The 22,855-nt window shown below is 36.8% G+C and overlaps 1 protein-coding gene across 4 annotated transcripts in view; it reads right to left on the reverse strand.

Annotated features, from left to right (window-relative positions):
* Window positions 1-22,855, reverse strand: part of LOC150092412 (organic cation transporter protein-like) — a 248,564-nt gene that overhangs the window by 69,483 nt on the left and 156,226 nt on the right. For all 4 annotated transcript variants that reach the window (XM_090414999.1, XM_090415000.1, XM_090415001.1 and 1 more), the window contains 3 exons: window positions 22,028-22,182; window positions 18,396-18,564; window positions 8,973-9,120 (listed from right to left, as the gene is read on the reverse strand). In XM_090414999.1, coding sequence (XP_090271125.1) covers window positions 8,973-9,120; window positions 18,396-18,564; window positions 22,028-22,182 — 472 coding nt within the window. The remainder of the gene's footprint in view (window positions 1-8,972; window positions 9,121-18,395; window positions 18,565-22,027; window positions 22,183-22,855) is intronic.

Below are 22,855 nucleotides of genomic sequence, written 5' to 3' on the forward strand. Positions count from 1 at the left end.
AGATATATTGATGACATCTTCTTAATCTGGAGCCACACAGTCCTGAATCTCTAAAGAACTTGAATGTGTGTAGAAAATGTAGGGAGAATGCGGAATTGAAGCGTATTTCGGATCGTGAGTGTGATATTTTTGTCAACCTTCAAAAATGAAGGATATAGGGATATGACAAGAAACGGCAAAGTTGTACATGAAAATTGTGAGAGTGTGAATGTAGAAAGTGTGAATGATAGTATAAATGGTTTCTCAGAGAACAAAAAAGATGAGATAGATACATTGAGTGAGATCGCGTTGTTGAATAGTGCGATAGAAAGAGCAAAACAGCAGCTAGAGTGCATGAACAAAAGTAGACTGAATGAACCAACCAATAATAAAAGGTATGACAGGAAAAATAGACGTATGAATGTGAACATGAACAAAATGAAGGATAGAGTGCTGTATGGAGACTCGTTAGTACGAGGTGTGTTAGTAGAGGATTTGACAAAATCGTACCAACCTGGTGCGACCATAAAGGACGTAACTGCGTCTATTAGAGAGCAAAAGGAAAGGGTGAAAGAAATGATTGTTGTGGCAGGTACGAATGATTTGAAAGGAGATAAAATGGAAATGATAGAAGACCTGAATGAATTGTTTGAGGTAACAAAAGAAAAGAGTGAGAGAGTTAGAATGATTAGTCTTTTGCCACGGTATGACAGTGAAATGTTTAAAAGGAGGGCTATAATTGCAAATGACTTTATGCGTGGGTTATGTATGACGAGTGGTGTGGAATTTGTGGATGTGTGGAGTGAGTTTGATGGGCGAAAGGATCTATATAAGATGGATGGCTTGCATTTGAATGGTTACGGTGTAAGAAGACTTGAGAAAGTGTTGCTGAATGTAGTGGATGTGCAAATTCAGGGAAACTAGATTTGTTAGGGGGGGTGGGTAGAGATACAGTCCTTATGGAGGCAGTTGAATGTAAGAATGAATATAATATGCCAGAGCAAATAAGGACAACAAATCAGAGTGGGATAGTTAATATAAGGCATCAAGGTAGGGTTGGGGCTAATGGGGGTCTTAAATTCATGTACACTAATACTAGGAGTATTAGGAACAAGAAGGAAGAGTTTTTGGCCATGGTTGGCACTTCCAGACCACAGGTTATAGGTATTAGTGAAACATGGCTGACTGTAGATGATATAACTAGTGGGATTGAATGTGATGGGTATGGTGTGTTCAGGAATGACAGAGAGAATAAAATGGGGGGAGGAGTATTGTTGATGATAGCTGATGAGCTCCAGCCAAGGAGAATAGAAGTTGAATTGCAGGATAGAGAAAAGAGCACATTTGAGGCCATTTGGTGTGAGATTGTGGCTAGCAGAACTAAATATACAATTGGGTGCTGCTATAGACCAGGTGATGGAAAAGATGGTGGTGACAGTATGCACAAGCAAATAGAAGAAATGGGTGGAAGGAGGGTGATTATTATGGGAGATTTCAACTATGGTCGCATTGATTGGAGTGAGGAGAGGACACATGGGAGGAAGGAACTGGATTTTATGCGGTTATTAAGGGATAACTATCTGCGACAGCATGTAATGGAAAATACTAGGGGTCAGAGAGTGCTTGACCTAGTAATTACATCTGAGGATTTGGCTGTAACAAATATGACCACATTGCCACCAATCGGTGAGAGTGATCATAGGGTCTTAACTTGGGAGGTGGCTAAAGGTGTAGAATTTTCAATTAAGACAGGGTACATGTGGAATTATCGGGCGGGAAAGTATGACAAGCTTAGGAGTTTGATTGGTTCAGTGCCATGGCATGTACAACTGCAAGGACTAGAAGTTGATAGTGCATGGGAGGTAGTTAAGAAGTGCTTGCATGAAGCAATGGCTGACTGTATACCTAGAGTCCGAATAATAAATCAAGTAGGGGTTAAATGGATGAATAACACCATTAAGCTTGAGTTGCAAAAAAAGAAACAACTATGGAGGGAATTTAAGGAGAAGGGTGACTGGCAGGCACATGAACGGTATAAAGCGCAGGCCAGAAGGGTGACGAGTGTGGTAAGAAAAGCAAAAAAGGATTACGAATGAACATTGGCCATGCAGGCTAAAGAGAATCCTAAACAGTTTTTTAGATATGTAGCAAGTAAAAGGAAAAATGTACATGGCAGATTGATTTTAAAGAATGCCGATGGTAGGGAGGTAACTGAATCAGTTGAGATAGTTGAGTTACTGAGTGAGCACTTTGCAAAAGTATATCATCAAGGTGGTGACATTGCAGAAACGAATAAACCAGTAGATTATACGGGAATTGTGGTTAATGAAGTGGAGGTGAGTAGTCTATTGCATAACCTCAATGTCAATACATCTGTGGGATTGGATGGTATACCAGCTCGTGTTGTACGAGAAGCAGCTAAAGAATTGTCAGTACCCTTGACCATTTTGTTTAATTTGAGTCTCGGGTCTGGGTTAGTCCTGAGCGGATGGAAAGAGGGGAAAATAGTTCCACTGCATAAAGGTGGTTCCAAGACTGCTGTTGTAAATTACCGACCGATTAGCATATCAGGAATCATTGTAAAGGTCTTAGAGAAAATAGTCAAAAGGAAAATACAAGATTGGATTGAAGAAAATGGGATACTGTATCGGGGACAGCATGGTTTTGTGAAGGGTAGGTCATGCCTCAGTAACTTGCTCACGTATTATAACACAGTGACGGCTGAACTGGATAAGGGCAATGGGTTTACGGTGATTCTACTGGACCTTGCCAAGGCCTTTGACAGGATTCCACATGGAATTCTAATCAGTAAATTGCAACATATGGGAATGGACATAGGGTTGGTGAGATGGATAGGAGGGTGGTTGACGGAGAGATATCAGAGAGTGGTTTACTCGGGAGTAGAGTCCACAAGACGGCCTGTGACTAGTGGTGTGCCACAAGGATCTGTTCTTGGACCAATGCTGTTTAATTTGTTCATAAATGATATAGGAAATGATCTGAGAGGAACAGTTCATTTGTTTGCGGATGATGCGAAGTTGGGTAGGGCAATAGTGAATGCAGATGACGTCAAAATTTTGCAGGATGATTTGGATAGATTGGAGGTCTGGGCTAAGGAGAATGGATGTCAGTTTAATGTGGCAAAATGTAAGGTTATGCATTTTGGGGTGAAAAGATTGGAGGCAGTTTACTGCATTGGTGGAACCCTGCTCCAGGAAATTGATGAGGCACGAGATTTAGGAGTGTTGGTGGATAGGGAATTGAAATTTAGGGGACACATTGCAAAAGTGACCAAAACAGCTCATCAAATCACTTGGTTGCTGAAGAATACGTTGACAAGCAGAGACAAGCAGGTTATTGTTCCTCTCTATCGAGCCTTGATAAGACCCCATCTAGACTACTGTGCTCAAATTTGGTCACCTAGGTTTCTTCTTGATGGGGAGGATGTGGAGAGGATCCAGAGGCAAGTGACCAAGATGATAGCAGGTCTGTGGAATGAACCATATGAGAACAGGTTGAGGATTTGTGGGATGCAAAAATTGGTTGATAGGCGGAGGAGGGGAGATATGATTGAGACATTCAAATTACTGAAGGGTTTCTATAAAATTAATTCAGAAGATATTTTTGAGAACAGGGCTGGTTGTGGGAGGACTAGGGGACATCCATGGAAACTGGGCAAAAGTGTGGTTAGTAAAGGTGTTAGAGCTGGGTTCTTTACTTTTAGAGTAGTGAATGAGTGGAATGCGCTCCCTGAGTCTGTAGTGGATGCTGTGACAGTGAATGAGTTTAAGGCGAGGTATGATAGATACTGTATGAATGTCAGATAGTTGTGATGAATATGATTTGGGGCCTCCCTCGATGAGTCTAATGACTCCCTGGAGTCGCCCGTAATAATAGTAATAATAATAATAATAACTTCCTTGACTACTTCAACAGTCAACACCCTAAAATCAGATTTACTGCAGAATTAGAGATTAATGACTTTCTCCCATTCCTGAATGTCAGACTTCGTATTTCTGAGAAATTAAAAGTCTCAAATTTACAGGAAACCAACTTACACCAATAGATATCTCCATGCACAATCCCATCACTATCCACCTCAAAAACTTGGTATTATCTCTGCACCAGTCAAACATGTTTGCTTAATCCAGTGTGAAAAAGAAGATATTAACAAAGAGCTTCAGTTTCTTCTTACTACCTTTCAACAGAATGGTTATTCGAAACAAACAATTAATAAGTTACTTTTCAATCCTCCTCCTCCTCGCCATACTGAAGATAGAAATAGTGAAAAATGCTACATATCCCCACCATATATCAGCTATGTTTCATCAAAATTGGCCAAAGTTCTTAAAAATACAACATCCAGACTTCTTTCACTCCTCTTCTGAAACTCCGTTCCTTGCTAATTAGGCCCAAACAAAATCATTACAACCTATAATATCCTGGCGTTTACCACATTTGATGCAACTTCAATAAAGTTTATTTTGGCCAGATAGATAAATCCATCGAATTACGTCTTGAGGAACATAAAAGAGAAGTCACATAAGGCAGAACAAGAGCTAGTGCTCTGTCAAACCATGTCCTGAATTCTGCTGACACTAACGAGGAAAACTTCATTCAACCAGTCTTATGGGACAAATCTGGAAATATCTTTCCAGAAAGAAGAATTGTGAAATCCAAAGAAATCGTCCTCAATCAGATAGATCTTAACAACGACCTCAGTTATAATCTCTCAGACTGCCATCCAACTTTGGCGTTCACAAGATGTTGAACGCATGTGCATGCCCAACAATGAGGAGATACACAGAACAGCTTCAAATGTCAATATGCTAATGCTTGAATGTTTAGATTTTTTATTCTTTCACAATTTTTTGTTGGTTATTCCCTCTTATTGTGCACCTGAAGAAGTCTTCTATGAAGATGAAACTAGTTGCGCTTAATTAAACAGTATTTTTTACTTTTTATCTCTCAGCTTTCAGTCATTTAATCTTTTTTAAAAAAATATGTCTCTCAGCCGAGTAAATCTGTTATACAATATATATATATATATATCCTAAAGACTAATCATGGCATCGATAACTTCAGTTTTCCAGTTACACCTATATAATTCAGCTGCAGCACCTACTCTACAATAGCCTGAAACAATACAAATTGACCCAGGCCATTGTTGAGTTCATTAAGTGATGAGATGCTATTAGAATTCAAAAGAAACATGATATTGAAAAAACAAAGACTACACATTAGGCAACTCTTATCAGCCTGAAAGAAGCGAATGTAGTCCATATCAAAATCTCTCTCTAATGTCAACTTATCTCCTGTTCTGACCAAAATAGGAGAGGCAATAGGAACACAATGTAATAGACTACAGGATGTGAAAGAGGTAATTGTTTATCCTTAATGTTTATCCTTAATGATAGATGAATGATAGACTTTGAAACAGGTTTGAATATGGTGCCAGAGTGGATTTCATTATTACTTTGAATATAATTCAGCGTTTCGCATAGCAGTTGGAAGAATGAACAGAGAATGTCTTTTCAATTGGGAAAGACTTGAGCTTTATTCTTGAAGAATAAGTGACAAGAAGAATCTTTGTATAGATGTTTTCAACTTCTTCAATCTCATACAAGTAACAGGCTGTTTTTCGCATAAAAATGAATTTTTCATTCTGTGCACAGGCAAATCAGCCCAAGAAAAAGTGGAATGTGTAGATGGTTGGTGTGTTATGTAGAGTCCTTTCATGATCAGTTCTGACTTTATGAAGGCGCTATGTAGTGATAATAATACTAACTCTAAGGCTATTTTAACATAAGGAATGGAGATTCTTTTACCACTAGTATACATCACCGAGATTATAAGAGAAACAGGAATGTTTGATTTATAATTATTTCTTTCATCGTATAAGTGAAAACTCAATATTATCTCTCTTAATTTGAAATTGAATTTAATGCTCAAAAGTGATTTCAAATTTGAAAACTTTTCAAACAGGGCTATGAAGAACTTTATTAAAGACCACTCCACTACCACTGTCTTCTGTTTTTCTTTTTTTCCATCATATTCAAGTTGGTTTTATCCTAATGCTTTGCATGATAAAAAAAAACCCTGAAATTCTGAAAGGAAAATCCAATCATTAGCATCAATTTCCTGATATTTCTTGAGGAAAGTCACTAGTGGTGTGCCTCAGGGGCATGTTTTAGAGCCATTGCTTTTTAACCTGTATATTAATGATATTGGAGAAGATTTGGATGTGGATATTCATTTGTTTGCAGATGATGCAAAGTTGGGATGAACTATTATTATTACTATTATTATTATTACAGGCAACTCCAAGGAATTCCCAGACTCATCGAGGGAGGCCCTAAACATCATGTCAACAACTATTCAGCTTCCACACAATATCTATCATACCTTGCCTTGAACCCACTCACAGTCATGGCACCCACAACAGACTCTGGCAACTTATTCCACTCATTCACCACTCTCCATGCAAAAAAAAACAGTTCTAACACCTTTGCTAACCACACTCTTGCCCAGTTTCCATGGATGGCCCCTAGTCCTCCCACCACTGACCTATTCTGAAAAATATCCTCTGAATTAATCTTATAGAAACCCTTCAGTAATTTGAATATCTCAATCATATCACCCCTCTTCCGCCTATTAACCAATGTCTACAACCTGCAAATCTTCAACCTGTTCTCATAAGATTCATTCCATAGACCTGCTATCATCTTGGTCACTTGCCTCTGGATCTGCTCTACCTCCTCCCCATCAAGAAGAAACCCTGGCACCCAGATCTGGGCACAGTAGTCAAGATGAGGTCTTATCAAGGATCGATACAGAGGAACAATAACTTGCTTGTCTCTGCTCGTCAAAGTATTCTTCAGTAACCATGATGAGCTGATTTAGCCACTTTTGCAATGTGCCCCCTAAACTTCAACTCCCTATCCACAAACACCCCCAAATTCCTGGCTTCGTCAATCTCCTGGAGTACAGTTCCACCAATGTGGTATACTGCTGCTAATCTTTTCACCCCAAAATGCATAAACTTACACCTTGCCACATTAAATTGACATCCATTCTCCTTAGCCCAGTCCCCCAATCTATCCAAATCATCTTGCAAAATTTTGACATCATTTGCATTCACTATTGCTCTACCCAACTTTGCATCATCAGCAAACAAATGAATAGTTCCTCTCAGATCCTTTCCGATATCATTAATGAACAAATTTAATAGTAGTGGTCCAAGAACAGGACCCTGTGACACACCACTAGTCACAGGCCATCTTTTAGACTCTACTCCTGAATAAACTACTCTCTGATATCTCTCCGTAAACCACCCTCCTATCCATCTCACCAACCCCATATCCATCCCCATATGCTGAAGTATTCCATGTGGTATCCTGTCAATGGCTTTACCAAGATCCAGCAGTATGACTGTAAACCAGTGTTTCTCAACTTTCTTGGATCATGCCCCACCTTAACGTTTCAAAGATCTTGATGCCCCCCATCTAGCATAATAGTCATCCAAGTTCTGAAAAAGTATAATATAAATATGTATAAATATGTACATGTACATTTTCAAATTGCCCCCAAAATATTCAAATTGACCCCCCCCATGTGGGGCGTACGCCCCATGCTGAGAAACACTGCTGTAAACCCACTATGAGTAGTAGAGCAGATGTTCTGCCTTACAAGAAGACTTGAATAGATAAGTGAATGGGCACAGGAATGGGGATGACAGTTCAAGATATGAGAACTTCAACCATGATTGGGATGAAATCAGGATTTTCTTTAAAATGTGTCAAATCATTTTTTTAGAACTGTTATACAAGGAGGTTCAATTTTAACTGGCATGAATAAATTAATGAATATACTGCAATTACTTGCTTATTATTGTACCTATTCCATGAAGCTTTGTATTCACATTATTCAAATGAGCCATTATATCACACAGCCATAAAAAAGTTTCAATTTTGGGGAAATTTTCAATATTATCTTTTTCAACAAGATACTCTTTTATTTGAGGAAGTAAGGCAGTAAATTTCCAAGGCTCCCTTCACCATCTTACATTTGTAAAATCAGTATGTTCACCAAAAGTGCAGTTGCTGCTTTTCTTCAAAGACTCAACAAACTGTTGATGAATGAGAAAGCTTCCACTTCTAATATGATTCACAGTTTTTACAACAATATCCATCAAATTTTTCAGTTCATCACTTCTAGACATATAAGCACATAAATGTTCCTGATGCAAAATGCAATGGAAAGATGGCAGCATGGATTTCACATTGTTTTCATTTAAATGTTGCTTCAAAAGATAAACAAATCCTAATTTCATCACAATCATGGTGGGAGTGCAGTCTGTTGTGAGAGAAACCAGTTTTTTTCCCTGTCATGGGCATTGATGTCTGTGAAAAAATACTAGTGGTGGGCAGTAGATGGCATTGGTGGTGCACTGTATGGTGGAGACAGAGAGTTGTAGAGTAAGCCCTCCCTCAATGAGTCTTTGAACTCCCTGGAGGTGTTACGTAATAATAATAATAATCAAGCAATGCATTCCAAGGTTCAACCACCCTCCATGCAAAGAAACCACTCCTTGCCCTCCTGCTCACAGCTTCCTTTTGTAACTTCCAGGGATGGCCCCTTGTCATCACTCCTTCCCACTGCTCAACCAAGCAAAAGAATTCCCCAGTATCAACCCTGTAACCACCTCTCAACAGTTTAAAAGTCTCAATAATATCACCTCTCCTTCTTCTCCACCAAATTTTGCAGTCCACATTCCCTCAGCCAATCCTCATAACTAACATTATACAATCCTGAAACCATCTTTGTTATGCACCTCTGTACCCTTTCCACAGTTAATCTATCCCCATCAAATCCTGGGGATCAAATCTGAGAACAATAAACAACAAAAATTAAGATAATTTTTATTAAAAAATTTGCCAAATAAAGTAAGAGCCTAACAAAAATAAATAAATAATAAAAAAAAAAAAAATCACCTTTTCAAAGTGTTCTTTCAGCTCTTTCATTGTAATTTCCATATTACTAATTTTTCTTTTATTCTTTTCACAAGCCTGACGAATCACTTTTTCTGCATATTCATATTTTCCTCTTGTCAAAAGCCATCTTGGAGATTCTGGCATGAAGCTGATAATTTAGATAAAATTATGCCATTAGGAAAGATGCATGAGAAATTTTATTATATATATATATATATATCAAGTATTTTCAAGTACAAAAACAGAACAGATACATTTACTTGTACTCTGAATCATCCTAAATCTCTGAACTATCTGAATGATCAGATTTATAAATTTTCTATTATGATTTCTAAATGGGTAAAATAAAAATCTGTCAGGTAACCTATATCCATTCAAGTGAAATTCACTCTATCCAAGCCATTAATCTCTTAATGGAAGAATCTATTAATGGATTAACTGCAACAGAGATTAAACAGATGAAGAAAATTGACTAATATTAAATTAAATGTATTGGTTGGCATTTTCTGAATCAGATAATTTTTAACTTTCTAACTTTCTAACTTTTTAACTTTCAATATTTTAACATCTTACTATTTGTTTTCACATTTCTTCATAAGAGAGATAAATTAACTTCACTACTAAATCACATATCTATATGTTTTTTTAGTATTGTTCAATTTTTTTAAAGTCAATATGTCATTCTTTTGTTTTTTTAAAAGAGTGAGCTTTGCAGACATTATTATACTTTCTTTTTTATGATATTATTCTATCATGTTGGAGGTTTAATGGAATATCTGGAGTACAGCCTCCACACAGCATTTAGGCCCTACTGTAAACTTGCTACCCTTCTCCATTCTACCAAAAAATCAACTCCCTCCCCTCTCTCAGTGCCTGGAGTATATAAAGTACCCTGTTCCTGCAAGCTGGCTTACTTCGAACACAAATGATACTGCAATCACAACTATGGTCAATCTGGTCTTGCAGACCATATTTTGGATACAACCCACAAGATCTCCTGGAGAAAAACCACTATGCTCCACCATAGTAAATTAAAAAAAAAGGACTGTTTTTAGAATTTGCAGTGCCACTCAGAAATCAACCAAATTTAAATAAATACAGTTGCATAAAACTTCCCAAAATTTGGAAAATACTTATTATCAGGGATCCCACTTTACATCCTAGGCTACCTACAAGTCCCCATAGAGGGCACACCACCTAGATAGGACTTTAGAGTCACCAACGTGTTTCATTTAGTATTGTGTTGTATTTGAGTGTGTGTGTGTGTGTGCATGTGTGTTACAAAAGAGTTATTTGTAATCCCTGAAGATGGCTTGGTGATGAATGAGATGAAATATTGGAAGCATTAAAATGAGTTTTAATCCTTTCCTAGTGCTGTAAACATTACATTAAGTCTCCAACATGATGTCCTCACAGCACTTAAGGCTCAACACACGGATATGATTATATCCCTTTAACACACATAACAAAAAGTATTCAATTTTTGAATAGGATTAGCATTATTCCTAACCACTTAGCTGCAATAAAATTTAAACTGCATTATTAGTATAATTTTACTCCTAATTCTGATTGCCTTAGGCTAGGAGACACCCATTATGCCATGTGTCAAAAGAGCCATGAATATTATTATTGTGATTATTACAGCAACCGCTATGGTGTCAGCAGAATCATTTGTGTGAGATAACTAGCAACATATCTATGGTACTGAACCTAGGGTCATTTACACAACTTATTCTGGCAATGTCCACAGCTTTTCTTTCTTATATACAAGAAATGAAAGTATTATAATTCTGCATGTATCACATGCATACAAATTCATAACAATTCATATTATTCATAAATTCATAATAAAATAGTTAATCAGACTGAAAAAAATATATCATCATCATCATCAAATTCCTGCCATGTACCCTCAAGGGGGTGTACAGGATATGACAGTACTACATGAAAAAATTACATCATTACTAACTTCCTATCTACAATTTTCCTCCAAATCAGTCTGTTACTTGTCAAGACTCCAACATTATCAGATCTTATATTTCTATCGTCTAAGGCACTTTGTACTGTATCAATCCACCTATATCTTGGTCTTCCTCTGGGTCGTTTTCCTGCCAACCTGGCAGAGAACACTTGTTTTGCTAATCTTTCCTCTCCCATTCTATTTAAGTGGCCATACCACCTGAGATTAGCTCTGCTAATGCATTCCTGGATGCTGACAATGTCAAGTTCATTCCTAATATCCTCATTTTTAATATGATATTGCCATTGATGCCATCTGTTCACACCTCTAATCTTTCTCAGGACTCTCATATCTGCAGTCTCTAGTCTTTGGTCAAGTGTTTTACTTCTGACCCAGCTCTCAGATCCATAAGTTAAAACTGGTTTGAACACTGTGTTGTATACAGCTAATTTAGTGTTCCGACTAATTTCTCTCTTATACCATATGGATTTATTCAATTGACTTCCCACCATACCAGCTTTGCTGATTCTGTTGTCTATTTCTATATTTAATTTACCATCTTCAGTAAAAATCGTGCCTAAGTAGCTGAAATGTTTTACTTGTTCCACAGGTTCTCCATTCACAACACAGTTGACATTTTCAATGATTCTGCCTATTTTCATTGACTTTGTCTTTTTATTGCTGACCTTCATACCATTTCTATTACAACAGCTATTCAATTTAGTCAGAGAATCTTGCAGACTTGTAGCGGATTTATTTAGAAGTATAACATCATCTGCCTAAAGCAAAGAGCTGACATTAACATCTCCAATTTTGATATCAGGTTTAATACCACATTCCTTCATAATGTGATCCATATAGATAATGAATAACAGAGGGGATAATGTACATCCTTGTCTCACACCAGATTTAACATTAAACCATCTTCCTGTACTTCCTTCAATTCTAACTGCTGACTTACAACTCAAGTAAAGACTAAGTATTGCTTGATATAATGCCCCATTGACACCATATAACTGCAGCGTATTGAATAGCTTCTCTCTTGGCACCTTGTCATATGCCTTTTCCAAATCGACAAAACTTAAATACAGATCTTTGTTATATTCCCATGCTTTCTCAACTATTTGTCGTAAAGTGAAGATCTGATCCTGATAGCCTCTATTTGGCATGAATCCAGCTTGTTCTTCACCAAGCTTTTCTTCCACAATTCTTCTCAACCGTTTCTCAAGTATACTTGCATAGATCTTGCCAGGAACACTCAGTAGGGAAATACCTCTGTAATTCTCACATTCAGTTTTATTTCCCTTTTTATATATGGGTACTATGAGAGCTCTACTCCAATCATCGGGAATTCGTCCCTCTGTCCAGGCTTTCTGAACTATGCAGTGCAGCCACTGTAAGACTTTTATACCATCATACTTCAGCATTTCTGGTCGAATATCATCTACTCCTGCTGCCTTTCCACATTTCAAGCCTTTGATGGCTTTTTCTACTTCAAGTATGGATATGTATTCCTGACTGCATGCCTGGTCAGTGTTTTTTATCACTGTGCTGTCATCACTGCTTATTTCATTTAGCAGTTTTTCAAAGTAATTACTCCATACTTCAAGGATAACTTTTTCTCCTGTTTTCATGTCACCTTTATCATTTCTAACTCCTTTTACAGCACTGTTTCCTCCATTCCTAAGTTTCTTCAACAACCCCCAGAATATTTTGCCACCTTCTTGATATTTATTTTCTATATTCTTGCCAAAGTCCTCCCATGACTTTTGTTCAGCTAGTTTTACACACTGTTTAGCTTTCTTACATTTGTCTCTGTATTCTGTAAGAGTAAATGCTGACTTATTTTCCAGGAACTTTTGATATGCTTTCTTCTTTTCCTTCACTGCCTCTTTAACATCCTGTGTCCACCAGGGAGTTCTGATTTTTTTTTCCTTGCACACAACCTCACCACATGCCTCTCTGGCAGAATCAATCAATGTTTTCTTCAGAGTTTGCCACTGAATCTCCAAGATTTGATTCCTGTTCTCAAACTCTTTCATTTTCTTTTCAATAATATTTCTGTATTTTAGACTACAGTTCACATCTGAGAGCTGCTCAACTTTTATTCGCTTTAAAACTTTCTTACATGTTATTCTTTTCAATATGAAATTCAGTTTTATCCTGCTCAAGAATAAATAGTGATCGCTTCCAATTTCAAATCCTCTGTACACTCTGGTGTCCTGCACTAGGGAGAAAACATCACTATCAACAATAACATAGTAAATGAGACTTTTCTTATTCTTAGCCTCTTCTCTCCATGTGAATTTGTGCACATTTTTATGTTGGAACATGGTATTAGTAATAAGCAGTCCATGTCCTGAGCAGAAATCCAACAGATATTTGCCATTATTATTAGCTTTGCTCTTTTCTCCAAATTTTCCCAAAATATTTTTGTATGTCTCACAATCATTTCCTACTCTGCTATTTAGATCCCCAACAAGGACCAACTTTTCCTTTTTCATTGTGTCAGTTGCTTTTTCTAAAGCCTCAAAAAATTCCTCCACTTATACCTTAGTAGAACCTTCTGTGGGACCATAGGCACAAATAAGTCTCATTGTCCAGTTCCCCATTCTCATATTTGCCCACATTACTCTACTTGAGACTGACGGCCATTTAAGAAGATTAGCCTCGTATTTTGTGTTGAATACTATGGCTACTCCTTCTTTTCCTTGATTGTCATTGCCTGAATATAACATTTTGTATTTATTGCTCAGAAAGATCTCACCAGTTTTGGTCTTTTTTGTTTCAGTCACCCCTATTATGTCGATCTGGTACTTATCTAATTCCTCAGCTAGCTCCATTTCTTTGCCATTCAGGCTTCTTACGTTGATAGTACCGATCTTTAACTCTGGTGATGTTGAGTTGGGGTTTGTTTTCAGATTCTGACCTCCATTGAGTCAGAGATTCATCGTGGGAGGTACACACTATTGCACATAATGCTCATCCAACCATGCATTAAACTGATTCAATATGTCTACATTCACAACACACTCAGACAATACATTCCACTCACCAACTACTCTCCAAGCAAAGAATCTGTTCTTCACTCCTCTACTCACATCCTCTTTATACAGTTTCCAGCAATGGCCTCTTATTCTACCCTCCCACTCCCATTCAATGAAAAATCTCTTCCATGTCAACTTGATAACCCCATGACTAGCTTATATGTCTCAATCATATCCCTCCCTCTTCTTCCTATTCAAGAGACTTTGCAGCTTCTCTCAATCTATCCTCATACTCCACATTACAAAGACCACTGACCTACTTTGTGAATCTTCTCTGGATCCTTTCCAACATATCCTCGTCACCATGAAAACTCAGTGACCAAATCTGTACACAGTAATCCATATATGATGAATTATATATATGATGCCATTGTATAAGGAATCGTAACGTCTCTATTTCTGCATGCCAGGGTCCTCTGCATCATTGCCACTATCCATGTGACGTCTTCACAACTTTTGCAGTGTGGACCCTGAATTTCAGGTCCTTGTCCACCATCACTCCTAGATATCATCTCCCCTACTTCTTCCTTTAAAGTTTCCCCAGCAAGTGTGTACTTTGCATCCCATCGTTGCTTACCAAATCTCAAAACCTTACACTTTGCAACATTGAACTGACAGTTCCAATTACCTGTCCATTCATGCAATCTATTCAAGTCCTCCTGTAACACTATAACATCTACTTGACTCTGCATTGCTCTCCCTAATTTTGTAATCATCTGCAAACAGCTGCATATCACTAGTTAAATCCATCCCATTATCATTAACATACAAACTGAACAACAATGGTCCCAAAACTGACCCATTCTACACTTAAGTTGCTCATGATTCCACCCTGATCAGGATGAAACACCCTTATAAATTGATTACTGAATACCTCAACAATGTCTTCTGCAGAAGTTACCATTTTGCCATTTTCATCCATTAACACAATCTTACCATAATCATTCTTCCTTCTACTTGCCACATATCTAAAAAAACTCTCTAGGGTTTTACTTCACCTGATTTGCCAATTTCTACTCATACTGCACTTTTGTTTTCCCTACTAACTGAGTCACTCTCCTGGCTTGTTTTTGTACTCTTCATGTAACTGATTATTACCATTATTCATCTTGTACTACCTCCAAAGTACCTTCTTCTTCCAGATTTCATGCTTAACACATTCACTGCCAACTACGAGTATACTCGTAGTTCGTATATGAGCTTCACAAGCCAACTACGAGTATACTCGTATGTCGATTTCCCAACCTCCTATGCCAAACATAAGTTATCCCTTTGTATAATTACCTTAATTTGGACCCTTGGATTCTGAATAAAGTGGAGAGCATGTCTGGGGGCTTGGCAGAAGAGAAATAATTTCAACTAAAATATAGTATATTGTGTATATGCCTCAGATTCCAACTACGAGTATACTCGTAGTTCGTATATGAGCTTCACAAGCCAACTACGAGTATACTCGTATGTCGATTACCAACCTCGTATGCCAAGCGCAAGTTAATCCGTAGTATAACATCGTAATTTGTAAATCAATTTTAAACTCGGCTGTCCTCAATATTTTGTAAAGCATATAAATTGGTTTGTTCTACTAAAATTGTGAGAAAATCTTCAGAAAAGAAAAGTTCAACTAACCTTTTGATACTGAAATTTCCAGTGTCAATTTTAAAACCTGCAGTTTCAACAAAGTCAAATTGTGGGGCTCTTCTTCTGAATTTTCCCAATAAGTTGATGTTGATGTATTTGGCTGGTTGCTAACTTCATCTTCAAAAGTTTCTTCATCATCAGAGTCACCGCTAGAGTCGTCTGTAGGATCATCTTCAGAATCGGAACCAAATATTTCATGAAATTCATCATTGCTCATATTAGCATAAGCTTCTACTTCTATATCAGTAAGTTTTCTTTTACTGGTCATGGCGAAATTGAAGGTTCTTAGAGACTAGAAACTAAAACTGAACTAGACGCAATAAACACTGGCGTCAGCACATGTAATGTATAGATGGAAATGATACGAGATTACTCGTAGTTGGCGTATGAAACAAAATTCGATCTGATAAGCCGGCTACGAGATTACTCGTAGTGACCTTGAAGATGGGAGTGATACGAGATTACTCGTAGTTGGCGTATGAAACAAAATTCTGTCTGATAAGCTGGCTACGAGATTACTCGTAGTGACCTTGAAGACGCAAAAAGCGCTTGGCGTGCGGGAACAAACTATGACTGAGTAGCGTGGCAGCGAACGTGTTAAGCTCCTCATTCATCCATTTTACACCTACCTTATTCATCCTTTTGGCCTTCAGAATATATTCACACATTAATGCTGTAATGTATTTCTTTGTCAGTTCCCAAGCAGTATTTATTTCCTTACTGCTCAACTCCTCGTTCCATGCTATAGCTCCAAGCAGTCTCCTAAGATTGTCATAATCACCAGCCTTATAAATCCACATATATTCTTTCCTCACAGAAGTCTGCATATAAAAGTTCCATGTTTGGTATCTAGAGCAGGGTTTCCAGATTCTGTAAAAAATGAATAAAACATTAAAAAAAATTCCTACCAAATCTCCAGTCAAGTTCTTCAAGTACTCACTCACACTCACCTAAACACTATTTCTCAGCAATTCATTTCACCTTAAAGGTGGTAACCATGCTTATATTTGCTTCAACATCAAGTTAGACACTGCCTAACATGAACCCTTTCCTGTATCCGGCTTTCCTTGTTTCATTCTGTGCATTTATTTGTTGGCTTCATACACCTCCTGAACTCAAACTCAACAAATCATTTAGAAATTTGACTTATTTCCTCAAATTAGATTTTCTGCAGTTCAGTTTTCCAACAAAAAAATTGTACTTTTTTCAGTAACTTCACATATCAACCTCCACACACAACAGATTTTCATTCTTGAAGAAAACAGTATGAGGAAGGCTATTCAAAAACCAGAGATGGATCAAATGAAAAAAAAAAAAAAAATGAGTAGTATGGTCAGTAAGTTTGAACCTGACCTTATATATGAATGTTGATCACTGACTTAGTTTGAAGTATTGCTATAGTATTAGCCATCAGCAAAAATTTTACATAAATAATACATGTATTCATCAGAACCCTACTTACATTTTGAATATCCCTGGTCTTCATTTAGTAATTTTAGTAAAGAATTTTAGATGCACTATAGCAATAAGCACAACCTAAATTACAGTTTCATCAATTTAACTTGTATATTTAACTTGTATATTAATGATATTGGCGAAGATTTGGATGGAGATATTCAGTTGTTTGCAGATGATGCAAAGTTGGGACGAACCATAAAGAGTAGTGAAGATGTTGTGGCCTTGCAAGAAGACTTGAATAAATTGAGTGATTGGGCAAGCAAATGGGGATGTGAGTTCAATGTTGCAAAATGTAAGGTTTTAAAATTTGGAAAACAAAGGTGGGATGCAGAATTTATGCTTGGTGAGAATATATTGTTGGAAGTAGAGGAAATAAGAGATCTGGGAGTGATAGTGGATAAGGATCTAAAATTTAGGGGACACATCGCCAAAATTGTGAAGACAACACAAAGACTTCTGGGAATGATGAGGAGGACACTGACGTGTAGAAGTAGGGAGATTCTTGTTCCATTGTATAAGGCTTTGATTAGGCCACACATGGACTATTGTGCCCAGATTTGGTCACCTGGTTTTCAGAAGGATGAAGAGATGTTGGAAAGGGTCCAAAGGCGACTGACTAAGGTAGTTTCTGACCTCTGGAATGTCGAGTATGAGGAAAGATTGAAAAGATGTAATTTGCAGAGTCTAGTGGAGAGAAGGAAGAGGGGAGATATGATAGAGACCTACAAGTTGGTAAGGGGTTGTTATAGGATCAATGGTGGAGAAGTTATACAGAGAATAGTGGGAGATCAGGGGAGAACCAGAGGTCATACCTGGAAACTGTATAAAGAGGGTGTGAGTAGGGGAGTGAGAGGCAGGTTTTTTTCGTGCAGAGTTGTGAATGATTGGAATGCCTTGCCTGAGAGTGTGGTGTCTGCAAGGAGTTTGAATGTGTTTAAGACCCGGTATGATGAGATGTGTGTGAGATAAAAGAACCTCCTAGATGAGTCTTTGACTCCATGAGGTCTTGTTTAATAATAATAATAATAATAATAATAATAATAATTTTCAATCAGTTTCAATCCTCAAAAACCAAAACTTCAATGAAACAAACTATGGACACATAAAAAAGACATATTCTAAATAAATAAAAGTTTCTTGAATTTTATACTTGTAATAAACATTCTTCACATAATTAAAACTTGATTGTCATATATTACATAAAAATTACAGAGATTACCCTGTATCATGAATACTAAGAATAGCAGTATGGATTTTATACAAATGAGTTTGATTAAATTAAACATGTGAATAGATTAAATATATCTATACAGTACTTACTACCAATAACTCAATAATACAATTCCAGCTAACGTGCTAGCAATTTCTAGATACATCCAATCACGGAGAAGATATGCCATACCAGGCAGTATCAAAAGTCCTGTAACCCAACCAAATGAGAAAGCAAAAGTTACCCGTGTTCGATATTCTGGTGCCAATATTTCCATTACTGTAAGCAAAAAATAAACTTGTTTCAAATACAGTACAGCTTTTGTACAATAAATGTGCATATAAACAAAATTATATTAAAAACAAAATTAAATAAATTAAATTAAAAAATAAATAAAAACAAAAAATACAATTTAAAAAAGGATATTAAATATCCTTTTTTTAAAATAGTATTTTTTCAAATCGAATATCTTGAAACTATAGTTTTGAAAGTGACAGAGAGCTTAAGAGAGTACAGCCTTCAGCATTGGAGTTGTTTAAGTATTGCACTACTTAAAAGATGATGGACTTACCCAAAAGCCCATATATATTTTTTTTTCTTTAGTGTATTTGATTAAGGTTTCACTAACCTAGCAGGTGTTCATATGGTTCTTCTCAAAGAAAAGTAAAAAAAAAACTTATGAGGACAAAAACCCTATCTCAATACTGCAGCAACTTCATGTCTTTTGTATCCATTATTTTGTATCTTACATAAGTGACATTCAGTCAGGTGCATAAGGGATACACTCCATTTTTTATTCGGTGGCAATTCTACTAGGCAATTCTAATGCAAAAGTTGCACTCTTATAAGCTCTGTCACTTTTGAAACTTTACAGATTCAACATATTTGGGTAAAAAATGGATATTTAATATACTTTCTTTAAATAGTATTGTTTATGAGATAATAAACAATCAAACAACTCTGCAGCACATTTGAAAAAATTGATGGGACATTGCATCATTCAACTGGAAAAGTTGAATGGTGCAATATTATAATGAGAGAAATCTTTACATGAACTTGGAAGTTTATTTTGCACTTGGTTAGACTATAATACATTCAGTTTAATCCTTTATCCAAGTGTGAGCAAACAAAGTTTGCACCTGAAAATATCTTCAGGACTGAGGCAAGGTGGTGCATCTGCTGGCAACTCATAGCAAAGGTGGACCAAACTCTCATCACTCCTTGTCACAGCATCTCCCACCATGCAAAGCACATCTCCTTGCAGACATGTATAATGCTATGCATTAAAGGAAGGGCCACTACCCAGCCCGGTTTCGACCTTTATTGAGGTCTCGTCAGTGGGAGGCAGACCCAGAAGTGGTGACACTAAGGCAGAAGCAATGGAGAGGTCATATTTACCTATACGAGTTGCCAACATCTTTCTCTAAATTCAGAGTAATTTAATAATAAGGTGGTACACCAGTTGGCAACTCATATAGGTAAATATGACCTCTCCATTGCTTCTGCCTTAATGTCACCACTTCTGGGTCCGGCCCTTCTCTTAATGCATAGCATTATACATGTCCGCAAGGAGATGTGATTTGCATGGTGGGAGAGATGCTGAGACAAGGATTGATGAGAGCTTGGTCCACCTTTGCTACGAGTTGCCAACGGATGCACCACCTTGCCTCAGTCCTGAAGATACACATGTAACAAAAATTATATAGAATTTTTGTTACATGTGTAAGCTGTGAAATTTGGTTTAATATGTTTAGGGCACATGTTCCATTACAGCTATTAGTATAAGTATCTATTTCAGGAGTTTTGTTCATTTGACTGTCTGAGTATTCATTTGATTTGGATGGATATAGTTTATTGAAATTTGACATTCAGGATAATTACTATTATTCCAGACCTCCATGGAGTCATAGGACTCATTATGGGAGGCCTGCCATAGACAAAACCAGATTTTGAAGACAGTATTCAAGACAACTCAGGAAGTCAAAAACGTAGAATACTTTTCATCCATTTTGTTTCTGACTTTATACTATTTCATGTCACTTATTTTACATAACATGATTGAGTCTCCAGACCTCAGCTGGTTTCGACGAAGTCATTTGTTTGGAAAGACATGGGTTTGAATCCTGTTTATGATGCGAAGAACCTTTATCAGGATTTTCAAAGTTAGCCGGTCTCATGCGGAGGTGGAGGATTTTTTTCCTTCTGGAAATTCCAGTTCTTTGTCCTTCAAAACAGGTAAACTGGCTCCGAAAATCATTTACTGTCTGCACTTTCATCACCTTCTTACACAATGCATTCCATGCTTATACCACTCTCCTTGCAAAATATTACTCACCCCCTCTCTCTTACTTACTACTTCCTTTTGAAACTTCGAGGTCCTCTGTCCTTGTTCTACGATATAAAAAATCTCCTCCAATGTCAATCAATCCACTCAACAGTTTAAATGTCTCAATCTTATCTGCCTTCATCTTCAATCAATCAAATTTTTTATAGGTTGCATGTCCTCGGTCTATTCGCATAACCAACAATGCACAGTTCTGATATCAATTTTGTTATCTGCCTCTGTGCTCTCTTCATGGTTACTTCCTTCGAACCCCAGTGACTAGATCTCATCATGGTAATCCTGATGTGGTCTGATCAGGGCTTTATACTATGTAACCACTACCCTTTTATCTGCTGGTTGGCATCATCCTCAATATTGCAGCAATCCTCTGGATTATCTTCACACTCTTTACAGTTATGTCAATCTAAACTTCAAATTTCTATCTACCATCATGTCATGATGCCTCAACCAAGTGAGTGAAGCATCCCATCTGTGGATCCAAATTTCAAAACTTTATATTTACCTATATTAAATGATATTGCCATTCATGTGCCTATCTTTTCTGCTTATTCAAATCCTCTTGAAAGCCACAACATTACCACTACTAAACAGGTAAAAAGGCTTATTATAATGGACATTCATGTTTAGTTTATTTAATGATTTTAACTGACAATACAAGAATAATAAGAAAAACATTAATATTTATTTACTTATTTGCTGATGTTTTGGTGGTATTATATCCAGCATCTTCAGAGCACAAAAACAGTACATGAACACTGAAATTGTAACAGACAATGCAGGGAACAAAAGTCCCAATTGGTGGCATCTATTGTTGGATAAAGAAGGAGTTAACAAGTATTAATTAGTTATTCCAAAAACAGTCTCTCTCTGACTTATGATTTCTGTGTAGCACTTTTGTTTTTCTCCATCTGATCCTGTGCAATCAGATGGCATCGATGAACAGGATCAGAAGGCATGGACAAGCAGACCATGCCTTCCAAGGCATGGTCTGCTATTAAAATACATTACACAATGGTGTCTAATGTATTTTAAAAGAAAAAACTTCACAAGAGCAGATTTCTTACAGAGAGACTATACAAGGAGAGTTGCAAGTCATTAATACATGTTAATTAATACATTTTAACAGTATTAAACTTTACACTTAAGTTATCCATATCAGTAATTTGTTTCTCAACACCAAAGCCTGTCTGCACATTAGAATTTACCTTTTATTTTTTGATGGGTTATAGCTAGCTGGTAATAATATAAATTACATTCTAGTTTCAATAATACAGACATTGCACTTTCATTAGATGGATATTATGAGTGGTAGTAAAGAGATATAACTTATTCTATCTGACAATTAATTTCATTATTTCTTTCATGTGAATATAAAAAAGAAAATAATAAATGACTTACATAAACAAAATGATGTATTTTGAGTGCCTGCCACACCCAGTGCAAGGCAAAAACGAGCCACATTAAAAAAAATAAAATTAGGAGAGAAAGCTGCAGCTATCCCAGCTACCATCATTAATGATACACAAAAGCGGAGAATAGGACGACGACCAAATCTGAAATCACAAAAATATATTATACACAAATCTACATAAAAAACAGATAACAAGTTATCATTATAGCTATTAATTATTAAGAATAAGAATTCAGTTATTTGCTGATGATGCAAAGTTGGGAAGAATTATAAGTAGCACTGCTGATGCTGAATCGAAGATTTGAATAGACTTTTTACTTGGACAAAAGAGTGGGGTTGTAGTTTTAATATCAATAAGTGCAAGGTGTTGCATTCTGAAATGCAGAAATATAAGGCTGTGTACTATATCAATGATTCCTTACTTCAGGAAGTGGATGAGATTAGAGATTTGGGAATGATGGTTGACAGTAGACTGAAGTTTAGAGAGCATATTGATAGGGTCACAAAGGTTGCACATCGTAGTGCTGCTATGATAAGAAGTACTCTAACATTGCAAGGATAAGGAAGTACTTGTGCCACTGTATAAAGCACTGGTCAGACCACACTTGGACTATTGTGCTCAGATCTGGTCACCTGGTTTTCAATGTGATGGGAAAAAATTAGAGAGGGTCCAGAGATGAGTACCTAAGACAATATCAGGAGTTTGGAATGCTGGTTATGGAGAGAGGTTGAAGAGATGTGGATTGCAGTGTTTGGTGGATAGGAGGAAGAGAGGTGATATGATAGAGACATTTAAGTTAGTGAGAGGATTTTAT

This window comes from Typopeltis vanoorti, chromosome 26, assembly GCF_054136105.1.
Source record: "Typopeltis vanoorti isolate ZY-2024b chromosome 26, IOZ_Tvanoo_1.0, whole genome shotgun sequence".
Lineage (NCBI taxonomy): Eukaryota > Metazoa > Arthropoda > Arachnida > Uropygi > Thelyphonidae > Typopeltis > Typopeltis vanoorti.